This window comes from Hemiscyllium ocellatum, chromosome 5, assembly GCF_020745735.1.
Source record: "Hemiscyllium ocellatum isolate sHemOce1 chromosome 5, sHemOce1.pat.X.cur, whole genome shotgun sequence".
NCBI lineage: Eukaryota > Metazoa > Chordata > Chondrichthyes > Orectolobiformes > Hemiscylliidae > Hemiscyllium > Hemiscyllium ocellatum.
In genome coordinates, this window is record NC_083405.1 from 101,478,508 (window position 1) to 101,491,686 (window position 13,179).

The 13,179-nt window shown below is 42.6% G+C and overlaps 1 protein-coding gene and 1 long non-coding RNA gene across 2 annotated transcripts; one reads left to right on the forward strand and one right to left on the reverse strand.

The window, feature by feature from the left end:
- Positions 1 to 3,162: 3,162 nt before the first annotated feature.
- On the reverse strand, positions 3,163 to 7,440 carry bambia (BMP and activin membrane-bound inhibitor (Xenopus laevis) homolog a). Its single transcript, XM_060825044.1, has 3 exons — positions 7,090 to 7,440; positions 4,565 to 4,849; positions 3,163 to 3,992 (listed from the first exon to the last, which is right to left on the reverse strand). The coding sequence occupies exons 1-3, from the start codon at positions 7,166 to 7,168 to the stop codon at positions 3,574 to 3,576; spliced, it is 783 nt and encodes a 260-aa protein (XP_060681027.1). The 5' UTR covers positions 7,169 to 7,440; the 3' UTR covers positions 3,163 to 3,573.
- A 2,490-nt stretch (positions 7,441 to 9,930) lies between these two features.
- Positions 9,931 to 12,622, forward strand: LOC132816130 (uncharacterized). The gene is made up of 2 exons (XR_009644751.1): positions 9,931 to 10,360; positions 12,198 to 12,622. It is a non-coding gene; the product is annotated as an uncharacterized LOC132816130 (long non-coding RNA).
- The last annotated feature ends 557 nt before the right edge of the window (positions 12,623 to 13,179 follow it).

Below are 13,179 nucleotides of genomic sequence, written 5' to 3' on the forward strand. Positions count from 1 at the left end.
GATACCGTGATACCAAGATAAACTTTGAGTGATTCCATAAGAACAAACCAATAATGGTACTGATCCACACTAGAAAGATCCCTCTGGAAATTGCCACTGTCAGCTGACTTAACAGATCTTAGCTAATTCTGCAATTACTTTCAAAATCCTTGGACAAAAAGTGGACTCTAGTGATTAACTGGTTATCTCTAAGTTCTGGTATCAGCTAAGGGCAGGCTGAATTAACAAAATCATGTAACTCTTGACTCACGCATACTAAAAATGAGTACTTTTTATGAAGTACTTCCAACTTGGTAAAATCTACAAAACAGTTGCAAAACTTAGAAAAAAAAACTTATTTCCTGGTAGTTATTTCAAGGTAAAATAAATATAAAACATACTTGAAGCATGTCTACTAGCTGTCAAAGCAAGGGCTGCTAGGTTCACATGACAAATGTTCTGTTACTTCAGAAACAGCAGAAATGCTTCATTTATGTTATTTCTGTAAAAGAGAGTCTGGAATTATGGACCATGTTTAGTAATATAGTACCTGTAACATAGTATGCATCTCACTGGACGATTTTAATGAAACAGAAGTTGAGACAGAGGCAGATAAGTCGATATGGGGACAGGTGACCAAATTTTTTGTCAAAAATAAATGGTTGCAAGGAGTATCTTAGAAGAGGTCGAAAGCTAGCAGCTTCATAAAGGAATGCTGGAGTAAAAGGCATGACTTGTGATGAGGCAATTAAAATTGGGGTACACAACAGGCCAGATTAGGAAGAGCACAGGCTTCAGAATATAGTAAGACTGAAGGAGATCACAAATAATAGTGAGGGACTGGATGTGACCCACTTTGAATGAACTACTTCATACTTAAAGTGAATCTGTCCTGGAGAAACAATGAGGTGTTGGGGATTCATTTGATTTGGATATGCACCTCATTGAGTATTATAGACGAGAGTTATTTTTCAGACCGGGACATGTTAAAGGAACCCCATAATCATTGACAGATGTTCCTCTAACATGCAAGGCTATGAAGACATGTTAAACATTTCTAGTCGTGTACATGCCAGTATAATTGCTTACAAAGAACAACTTTGAACATAAACAATTTTAACAAGAAATAGAAACAGCAATGGGTTGTGTAGACCTTTGTGCCAGATCAGGTATCAGGTAACTCCACTTACCCACCACACTTCCCATTCCACCAACCCCACCGCCTCCCCCTCCCCCCCAATCCCCACTACCTGATTTGTGTGACTCCCCCAGACACCAGAAGTCTCTTGATAGTTAAAGTGTATTTGTTGGAGCATCCACGAGCCTTTTAAATGAAGAGAGATTCACAAATCTTTTATTTATTGGGTCCTAATTGGAGATGCTGTTTCTGATGTTTTCCCAAATCGAGGAAACAATCTTTCAAGATTTTGAAGAAGTTTATTTATTTCACTAAGATCAGCCTCTTATTGTACTAAAGTCCCAGGAATAAAAAGGTCCCATTTACTCTGTTTCTCATCAGGAAAGTGCTCTCCTCCCATAATCTAGTAGAGCACAAATGTGCCATTTCCAATAGAAACTGGAGTAAAACAACAATTCATCTCACCATTTCTTATATAATTGGAGCAAGAGTTCCTTATATTTGTATTGCAATATCTTTGCAGTAAAGACCAACATGCCATTTGCCGTTATAATTGCTTGTTGTATTGCATGCAAATCTTGTTCCTTATGAGTACACCCAAGTCTCTTTCAGCATGAAAATTACACACCTTCTAAAAAAGGTTTTTAAACTGGTTAATCATATTATGCTTTTAAGTTCCACCTTGTTGCCCACTCACTTAAAATCAGTCCATGAACTCTGCAACCTATGTTGTCCTGTTGGCTTGCATTCCCATCCAAGCTTTTTATCATTCAGACTTAAAGACATAAAATTCTAGTCATCAATACTGATCCTGACAGCACTCCATTAATCACTGCCTGCCAACTTGATAATGCCCCATTTATCCCTATTCTTTGTTTACTGTCCATTAACCAATTTTCAATCCAACTTTAGCTGTCAAAGCATTGAAAACGGCCAATTTATAACATCCATGGTAGTTACTACATCGCTTGCAAGACTAAACAAAGCAAGAAAGAGTGTGGAAGGTATGCTTTCTATTATCAAGGACTGTAACCCTATTTATAAATAACAACTCATTAAATGAAAATGCTGCACACAAAGTATCTCTGGAAAACTATTTTGTCCATCCACTTTCTAACCCACCTAAGTCTACTTAAACCTATAAGTCCACACTTTACAGCTCATTTAAAACAAATCACACAAGTTTCCTACAAAAATCTGAATATGCTCACATTGCAATTTGCCAATCTTCAAGGGTTAATCTAGATTACTCATTCTGCCTAACAACAGTATATCAAAACCTTGTCTTAGTGAATAATCAGATTTTCATCAACCTTAGTATTTTTTTTTAAAAAGGAAGTCTGCTTTTACTGGAGAAGTATACCCTCAAATAAAATGTACAACTTGACACATGGTAAATTTGATTGAATTCTCATAACTACTAAGAAACTAGAGAAGCACTGGACAATTTGGTGTAACTACAAGGAAAACAGTGGCAGGGAAAAGGTAGTAATAACATCTTACCTACGAACTTATGAGGGTTGGCTTTGTTCAAACTAATTAGCAAAGTTTTAGTTTAGAAGTGGGACTAGTGACCCGAAAGAAGAACCAATTTGTTTTGGGATTCTTTCTACAATGATATTGGATAAAACTTCAGACCTTTCTCTGGATGTGAGTGTTGGTAAACCTTGCTACATTACATCTGATTTGTGGGGAATCAGTTAAGCTCAGTTGGCTGGGTTGTTGGTTGACCTGTCAGGTCAGGTAGGGGAAGGACTCCAAATAAGCAAATGACCTACTTTTTCCATTATCCCAATATTACAGAAGGACAAACATTGGGGAGGGGCTGAAAAGAAAAAATAATTCCTTTCTTGTCATTATACCCATTGAAAGAGTGGATGCAATCAGGTACAGCTCAGGAAAGCCTAACAATCATTTGTGCCATACCTCAGTGGCCTCTTCATTTAAAAGGGAAATACTGCAACGTCAAAGAAAATATTTGCATTTGTCCACCCAGAAATGCACTGAGTCGCGATGGCAATTTACAATAAAACCAGGATATCTGATCAGAATTAGAGAAAAAATATATTTTCAGATTTTTACAATAAATTGGAACAGGAAACATATAAAGAGCAGGATTGGACACAAATATACATACATCAGTTTTCTCCATTTCTGTTAGCTCAAAAAAAATCCAATCTTTTCCTTTTGTTCCCCCTTTCCCCGAGCTATGTGAACAGTTTCTAGAAACAAAATGTAGAGAATTCATCCTTATACAAAGTGTGCAAATGAGAAATTTTGGAAACCTTCACAGAGGCAAGGACTCTATGTGTAGAATATATTAAAATCAGGTCCCTTGTTCAACCTAGAGTCTTCTTTAAAATTACCGTCCTCAGCAAGTCTATGATTGTCTTTCACATAAAGTGCATTTGTCCAGCAGAAAAGAACCACAAGTAGTTCCGAGATTAAACTCGGGGTCATACAAACTCCAACTTCCCGTGTCCGCTGTACATCCCCCAGTGAACGAGAGAGAGAAGCTTGTCATTACTGAGCTCGGAGTGCCTCATTTTATCACAGGTCATGCAGCAGTTCTCATGGCCAGTCACAGGTACCATACACTCCAGATCTAACTTAGCCACCTGCCCCTTTTTGGAGTGGTGCCCATGGAAACTGTAATGCAAACGAGACAGCATCTGCCGTCGTTGGTCCTGAAGTCTTTTGTTTTCACTGCGAAGCATCCGCAAAGCCAGCATGATGAGCAAAACCAAAATGAGGCCACCAGCGATGGGCACAGCAATAACTGCAGCTCTGAACCACAGCTCCTTGGAGGAAGTGAATTCTTGAACTCTGGTGATCAGGTTCTTACTGGGGTCCTGATGGTACCGAGCCCCCTGATCTGAGAAAGAGAGCCGAAGAAACAAAAAAGAAGAAAGAGTGAGCAGAATGCAACAAGCAACTGACCATCACATTAACCTTGATTCAATCTCCATTTTCCAAAAAGTTGTAAGATTGTCCGAGTAGAGTACCAACTAAGATAGTGTATCAGAACATTTCAAAAATTAAATCCTTTCTACCCAAATGTAAATTTAAAAAGCTGCAGTCCATTAGGCAGTTAGATGTACACACTAGTGTTCCAACCACTTCCAAAGTTTTAATCACAAACAGACCAAAACAAGGAAAAAAAGATAGTATTGAGACTCACTCAACTCCCAAGAAACCATTTTGCTTTAATCTCATTTGCTGTCCCAGGAAAACAAGAGAATTTTTTTAACAAGTGAAATCTTTTTACTAGCCCTCCGAAACGTTCACAGAGACATAATATCTTACACTGCTAAAGATCCAGCTCGCATCTTGTCATTCCCTTTCTGTGGCTCTAATTACATCAACAAAATCAATACCAGCCACCCAAAGCCCTTGGCTGTCAGCGCCCTATAGATCTGGCCGAAGTTCCGCAGAGAAAACTCTTACCAGAGGTTTCACTCCCAGGATGTGAAAGCACGTCTTGGAGCCCTCTATAATTGCACATGTCCTCGTGACAGCACTCCAGCATTGGCCAGGTCCCGGTGTGATTCTGGGATCTTTTTGCATGACATATGCTTGCTGAATTTGAAATAGTGTCTAAACACCCATGAGTTAAAGGAGAGTTCATATTCTGGGGGTCCAGCAACCTTGAGAAACATGCTGACAGTTCTGATTTGCACATGTAACCTGTCGCCACACAGTTAGATGCGTCACAGTAGCACCTAATTTCACCTGAAGTTTACAAGAGAGAAAAAGTTACATTAATTTGTGCCCAAACTTGGCTAGTCATACCCTCAGAAATATGAATCATTAATTTTCTGTACTGCAAACAAACTCAATTCTGAACTGCTGATGTGTGTTCTTGATTTGTATGCAGAAGGAGGTTGATGATTACTAGTTTAGTCCTTCCAGCTCCCTAAGTGATGTCTCCAAGCATCCCAGCGTACTTAGTTATTAAAACTCGATTTTCTAACCACAGTCTACACAAAAAACGCAATAAACTCGAATGCTGACAAAATCTGGCTGATCAGATCCTTGGAAAGAACGCCACCTCGGGCCCTTCAGACGAAAGCAAAAGAGAAACGGCAACACTAGAAAGTTCTGCTCTTCCAAACTAGTTATTTATAAACTGAAGATGAGGCAGGTACAGAGAAATACACAAAAGGCCTTTCTTTTCAGAGCGTTCCGTGCAAATAAATGCCTTTCAGGCAGCAACCATGAACCTTATAATTAGCGGTTTGTTTGCCAAAAAGACAATTTCTTTCAAAACCAAATGGAACTGTTTTTTTTAAAATGAACATCTTACAAGCAGCCGTCTTGTTCGGGCTGTGCAATGTACAAACTTGGCTGAGGATAATAAGGGTGGGCACCTTAATATTCTGCCGATTTGGAAATCAAGATATTTCTTAACAAAACATCTCTTTTATTCAAAAAAAAGTCTTGGTAGGAGCCTCTCCCTGACCACAAACAAGCTTAAAAAAAATGCACGTGCATCTCCCTTTTAAAAACCTTAATAGCTTCCGCTACTGAAAAATTACTGGAAAAAAAACTCATAAGTCCTCTTTGTATGCAGCAGGACTCACGGAGCTTTGCTATATTGGCCTGTCAGAGATCAAGTTTCAACCACCTCAACTCAGCTCTCAATGCTAACAACGCTGCCCTTAATGACTCAGGGCTAATGGAAGGTAGAAGATTGACTGTGTAAAACGACTAATGTCGATACATTTGTTGTGGTTCCCTGTTCAAACCTCCCCCTGGACAACAGTCTACAGAGCAGAGTTTATAAATCTTCCAATGCGCCGAAAACTTGGGGTCTTTAAATCTTAAAACCAAAAAAAAGTTCCAACCAGCCATTCATCCTCCATCCTTAGTTTTACGAGTCCACACTCCGCCAAAATGGCTACAGGAGACACTGCAGACTTTTAAAACTCAGCTTTTGATGTAAACTGGCAGGAGAAAAGTCTTGTGATCCCCTAATTATATCATTATCAGCCACATAGTTTCGGTATCGGTGACTTCCCATCAGTCTGGCTCGCTCCCAGCCTCCTGCCTTTGATGGAGCCACAGGGAGAGCCAGCTGCTGACGACAGGGCTCTTCTTATTTTGGGTTTAATTACACGTTTGTAGCAAAATAAAAATTTTTAAAAAGTAACAATTAGCTTGTTCATCCTAACCTCCAGCGCCGAGTGCAGGAGATCACTTACAAACAAACATCAAGAGAACAGATGATACATCCCTCCAAAAAGACTTGTTTTTTAAAAATCTTTTTGCAAAAAAACTCTCCGGTAACTGGCATCACTCTACAAGTAGAAAAGACACCATTTACCATGAAAGCTTAATCTGGAATCCAAAAGGATTTCCAATTGATTTAAAAATTATAATTGGAACATAAACAGTGTTCCCTCACTACCTCCCCCCGAACAGAAATAATGAACAGAGAGCCTCCCTCCCACAAATAAAAATGCTGGAAAAAAAGTTCGTGTCCTTTGTTTAAGGAAAAATCCGCTTGGGGCTACACACACTGTCACCTTCGAAGCTACAACGGATCGCTTTCTCTTAAAAAGATTTGAGAAGTTCATTAAGGGGCAGCTAACAAAAATATTGACGACTGATTGCCCCTTAGATCTATTTACATCAATGGACAGCAAAGAACTGCCACTTGCAGCAAGACTGGACTCCACCGGGATAACAATCCCATTTCACGGCAGCCAGCGATCCGTGGAGGGGCGAATAAGCCGGACATACTGCGTTCACACAGCCCTGGATGAATGCGTTAGTTAGATTACCGACGAACAAGAGACTTCTAACTGAAGAAAGAAACAAGGGCAGCAGATGGTGTACAAGAGAGAGAAGGGAGTCTTGTCAGCCAGGCTGGGATCCCCTCTCTCCGGGGGAGGAGAGGGAATGGGGTGCTCTAGCCTCCATCCCCACCCCCCACCCCCCTCGCTCACAACCTCAGAAAACCCCCTCACCTTCCGTCAGGAGGATGGCCATCGCACACAACTCCAACTGCAGCCAAATCCCCCAGATGAGATTCGGATGGCGATCCATTTAATTTGTATCAGCTTCTTACAAGACAAAATGAACAAGTTATTGGACACGACCTTCCAGAGGGATGTCTGCGGCGGGGTAGCGGATACAGACACGGAGCCCGCTCTCGGAGATGCCCTGGCCCTCCCAGATTGTAGCTGTCCTTCAGGAGACAAGCTCCATGTGGTGGTGCTGCTGCAGCAGCCTCGCTCAGCCGCCTTTCTCTCCGTCTCTGGTGGGTACAACAAGTCAGTGCAGTGCAGCTCCGAAGACTGACCTGGCCCCTGCTTTAACTCTGTGCCCTGAGTGACAGCGGCCAGCCCGCCCCTCCCTGCTCTCCCCACCCCTCCCCGGCGCCACGAACCAACCAGTCCCCGGGAGCGCAGCCTCTGCTCCCCGCCCAGAAACTGGAGCCGGCCCCCGGACTGACGGCACAGCGCCACCGGGAGGGGGCGGAGGGAGAAAGGGAGGGCAGGTTCCCTCCCAATCCCCCCCTCCCCCCGACAATCCCTCTGCCCGCCCCTTCCCGGCTGCTCACTGGATGTCCGCGCCTGTCACTCACACCCCCAGGTTCATTCATACTTGCGGCTCTTCCACCGCCCCTTGGGAATTTTCCAGTGGTGAAAGGCAGCTTTTTACTCCCCCCCCCCCAATGCCTACCACCCCCCCAAGCCAGGAGGAAACCTCTCCGAATGAAGGAAAGATAATTTCATAGAATAAAACTTATTTCGGCTTACACCAGGAAGAGTGGGGCAGTGTGAAGGTTACCGTTCTGCGTCGGCAGGGAGTTATAGTAATAGAAATTAAATGTTGAATGGATGAAATGTTGCTCATTTCACGTGGCCAGTTAACTGAAGCCTTCGCGTTAAGCTGAGTTACAACATGTCAGTGCAGTTAATCTGTATTACACCTCACATGGATAGTCACATAGCACGGAAACAGACCCTTCTGTCCATCTCGTCCATACTGACCATGTTTCCGAATCTAGTCTCATTTGGCCAACATCCCTTCAAGCCTTTCTTATTCATGTACCTGTCCAAATGCCTTTTAAATGTAGTAATTATACCTGCACCGACCATTTCCTCTGGCAGTTCATTCTACATTCTGTGTGAAAAATTTGCCCCCGAGGTGCCTTTAATATCTTCCTCCTCTCAACTTAAAATCATGTCCTTTTGTTGTGTGAACTCCTCCACCCTAGGGGAAGAAAAACAACTTTGCTATTCCCCTTACCGATGCCTCTCATTTAGATTTGGAAATAATCTTTACATTTTACAATATTGACAGGGTCGACCTTCCTGGCAATAAGTTGAAAATCACACACCACCAGGTTTAACTATGTCCAGCCCAGTCCAACACCGGCATCTCCAAATCATTCCTGGTAATACAGTCTATTTATTCGCTTGTCTTCGGACTCGCTTCAAGCGACGATCCCGTTTGTATTCCGAAAACGTTGAGCTTTTTTGTTTTATTTGCCGAAGTGTTTTAAAATCAACGCAAAGGAGTGATATTCCGCATTTGCACAGTGGGACTTAACTGGGGAATCGGTGACAGTGCCGGTTAAATGGGCACGGTCGGGTGAGAGCACAAATGCGTCCTTTAACCAATATGTGAGAGATGAGAGTTCTGGCCTGAGAGGCAGTCTGTGTGTGTGTGTGTGTGTGTGTGTGAGGGAGGAGGGGCAGCAGACAGTTAAGTTAAATTAACAATCAAAAGGCACCCGGCGCCACAGAGACGACAAAGAGAGTAACTGACAGTCAATTATCAGCCCCAGAACAATGCGGTGCAAACACCGCCGATTGTGATCAGTATCAAACCGCTGTAATATTGTCGGTGAGATGTTAATTACTTCGCTGGTCCAGCGTCTGAGAGCATCAAAAGACTGTGCGCCCTTACACCCTATCGCACTGACATCACTTTGAACCACGGCTCAGTATCGAACCGAATGTGTGTGACATTTAGCCAGCTCGCAACAAGTATTTTTACATATAAAAAAAAGCAATTGCTACTTCAATCTGAGCGAGGGAGGAAAACAAGGAACTCGGGCGCCTGGAAACTTTACAGTGTGTTCTCATCGCTAACTCGGTGGCGTGGCCTTGACACTAGTTTCCAATGCTCTGAGCTCCGACCACAGTTGTTCAGAACTTGGGGCTCAGAATTCTTCAGAGAATAGATGGGCGTCCTCCCCCCACCTTCCCCCCTCGGTGAACACACGGTGTGTCACACATAATACATGGACATCCCAGCGACAGGACGCGTGCCTTTAAATCCATACTGAGCTCAGACATTCACCCAGCCTGCTCTCGTCCTCATAGGGAGAATATAGAAATGTTAATATGGGAAAGCCAGTGGGAACCTAGCTGTTAAAGAATTGCGTAAAGGTTTGATACATTAGCACTCATATAGCGCTTTCACGACCACCGGACTACCCCAAAGCACGTTGCAGGCAATGGAAGCAAAAACAGACATTTCCCCAGCAATTTATTTTCGTTTCAGATCATCAGCATCTGCAGTGTTTTGTTTTATTTAAGGGATTTAGAAGTGGGGGCGATGACGTTAAGATTTCAACTCAGCACACAGTAGGGAGTTACTTGGAACGGTGCTGAAACCCCTGCCCATTACCAATACAGCATGGTAACCTTGTAAATCACTTCAATGTCTGCAGTTCAGTTGGAGAGTGTCTGACGCATGCCGAGCCCAATACAAAAACTACGGAATCCCAACAGAAGATTAATTTAGAGTCTTCAGGTATTCATGGAAGAGGAATCGGAGCGTGTATGTATTTAGTATTAATGCACAAGAACAGGCAATGAGTAACGGGAATGTGAACAATCCTTCCCATTGCCACATGCAGAAGATAAAAGTGAGACTCCGAGCCAAGAGAGGATCCGCCTTCCTGTCCTAAGGAAGGGTCACCGGACCCGCAACGTTAACTCTGGTTTGGCTGCACAGATGCCGCCAGACCTGCTGAGTTTTTCCAGCAACTTCTGTTTACGATTGCCCTTCCTGAATCCCTTGACTCTGTTTAAACATTCAGGTCTGCAAAAGCTGACCCTGTTAGGAAGCTGAGATAGCAATGCGCTGTGGGCTGGATGGGCGAGCGAGGATTATGTGGCGAGAGAGAGAGAGAGATAGCCGGACAATGATGTGAAGCATGGCTCCGCTGCGCCTCGGGGAATGGAGGAACTGGATAGGCAACAATTATTTTAATTGGAGGTAATAACGCTCAGGCGCCAGTTGAGTATCTGTTTTGCATCAACCCCCAGAGTCGCTCGAACTGGTAATACTGCCGTGTCAGAGTGTCGCTTCAAAAAAAATCATTAGACAATTCTCCAAATTAATTATTCATTCGTTAAACTGGAGACAGCGCTGGAGACTGTGAAAGCATCGGGGACCTGTGAAATCAGATTGGCAGATCTCTGGGGGTTCCAATTATCGCCGTTCAAAGAAATGTTAGCGCCGAGATCTTTTTTAAACATGTTAATATGGGGTTGATTTTTACTTTTTCATTTCAATTCAAAGTTGAAATAACCCCGTAGACTGAAAGATGACAATAGTTATTGTGAATGTGACCATAAATGGAATTTAGCCCTCACACGTGGGCATTGGAAAGACAGGGTTGGGGTAAGAGATATGTTTTGGACAGGCAAATGCTTTTGTAGTTTGGCCGAAGTATTTGTGTATTATGTTTCCAGAATATCACTGTTTATATTTTGGCATATTTTTATGACCTCCATCTTCACTTATATCTCTATTATTGACCTTGATCTAGTTTCTACATATCATTCAAATACCCTGTGTATGAAACTCCATGTTGATGCTGTTTAAAAGCAAGAAGCTATTGTGGGTCAATTCACAGACCACTAGCATCTTCACAGACAAAAACAACCAAGCAACGTGTTTTATAACTCACTCGGCATTGTGCTCTAAGGCACTTAGATTCCTTGGAGCAGAGCTGATATTAAAAATTAGGGTGAGGGCTCAGTAGTTCACCAATTTGTCAAAGATCCTTAGGCAGCATTTTCCAAACCCATGATGACTTCCAGAGGAGGACAAGGGCAGCAGATACATGAGAACATGAGCTGCACGTTCCCCTCCAAGCCTATTGCCATTTTGACTTGGAATTATATTGTCTGTTCTTCACTATTACTGAGTCAATCTCCTGGAATTACCTCTCTAAGGGCATTGTGGGTCAACATATAGCACATGGACTGCAGTGGTTCAAGAAGGCAGCTGACCACCACCTTCTCAAGGGCAGCTAGGGACAGGCAATAAATGCTGACCTAGCCAATGACACCCACATTCTGTGAATTAATATTTTAATAAACATTCATTCAGGAAATGTTTTGAAGTGAGCTAGAGGTTCTTGTGGTGCAGTGGTAGTGTCACTATGTGGCTAAGTCCCACTCTCCCCCTGTGTGGGGGATGGCCTAGGACCAGAGGGTACAATCTCAGAAAAAGGGGTCACCCATTTAAGACAGAGATGAGGAGGAATTTCTTCTCTCAGACGGTCATGAATGTGTGGAAATCTTTCTGTTGAGGCTGTGTCATTGAGTATATTCAAGGCTGAGGGAGTTTTTTTTAATAAGTAAGGAAATCAGTGGTTATAGGGAAAGGCAGGAAAATGAAGGTCATGATTATCAGATCAACCATGGTCTTACTGAATGGTGAGACCGACTTGGTGGACTGAATAGCCAACATGTGCTCCTACATCTTAGGATGTCTCTCTTCCTCTTTAGGCAATACCTTGGGAATTACTTCCACTCCAGTGCGATGGGATTCAGAGCTGACTGCTAAGTCGGTGTGTGATCCATACTCGCCCAGGTGGAGGGCAGTTGGTGGTTGAAGGCTCAGCTGCATAGATTCTGTACAGGTCTATGCATTCCTTCGAAGAACTTGACCTGACCTCTCCACACACTCCCACTGCAGTTTCTCGATATGTTAGGCGGTTTTCGAATGAACCTTTTGCTCAGTCATGAGAGTCAGGGGGTAATGTTTGATTTCTTTAGGAAAGCTTGAGGTCACCTGTAAAACATTTCTGCTTTCCTCCTAGGAGTCTCCTTTCATCACTGAGTTCAGAGTTAGATCAGTTACTACAGGAATCTGGTATCATGGATGGCAACTACATGTCCCCTCCAGCAGAGCTGTTTTTGACTGATAAGCCCCTCCCTTCTGGGCAAATTGGAATTGGATGTTGCTGTTGGACTGACTGCCTTGCAACTGGGCAGAAGTGGGCAGATGCTGGAAATCAGAGTCTTGATTAGAGTGGTGCTGGAAAAGCATAGCAGGTCAGGCAGCATCCCGAGGGAGCAGGAAAATCGACGTTTCGGGCAAAAACCCTTCATCAGCAATGGAACTGTTGTAGTCAAACATTGAGGTGGTTTGTTTTCCAATGTGTACTACAGTATACTTCAGGTGAGAGGTATCATCAGGATTCCAATATCAGATGTGAGCCCAATAAATGGTTTCTTGACACTCTCGCCGTGTTCAATTTATATTTGAATTTTATGGGTTGATTTTAAAAGGGGTACTTTTCCTCCATAATCCCCAGGTAAGCTCTTCATTCCTTATGAATTATGCCACTCACTTGCAAAGAAACACAAATTGTGAATCATCATCCTTCACATTGTTTAAAAAAAACAAAATTATTTACAGAGAGAAGTTGTATAATACGCTAAAAGCATAAACGTAAGTTAAAATATTTCATTGTGGCTGCACAATGAATTGTATTATCAGCAACAAAGGCCTTAGGGAATTGTTGCTATGTTTAGAAGGAATTCAGAGGAACCATCCAACTTCCTTGACTACCAGCATGTCCGTTATTCTCACAATTAATCCTCATAGGTGTAAAAATTGGACCTTGGGCTGTGTGAAGAAAGAATTTCAGGGATAGTGATCCAGAAAGAAAATATAAATTTGCATTCAGTATCTTTCCTGTCCTTTCAGGGAATCCCAAAATGCTTTAGAGCCAAAAAAGCACTTAGAAGGTGATTGCTATTTGAAATTTCAGAAAGGATAGCAATTTGTGTATTGCT

Bases quoted from the DNA above. Each gene is read 5' to 3' on its own strand.
- bambia (XM_060825044.1), bottom strand. From the start codon at position 7,168: ATGGATCGCCATCCGAATCTCATCTGGGGGATTTGGCTGCAGTTGGAG. The intron at 4,850-7,089 runs GTGAGGGGGTTT...TGTAAACTTCAG, and splicing joins GGCCATCCTCCTGACGGAAG to GTGAAATTAGGTGCTACTGT. The intron at 3,993-4,564 runs GTAAGAGTTTTC...TCTCTTTCTCAG, and splicing joins TCCTGGGAGTGAAACCTCTG to ATCAGGGGGCTCGGTACCAT.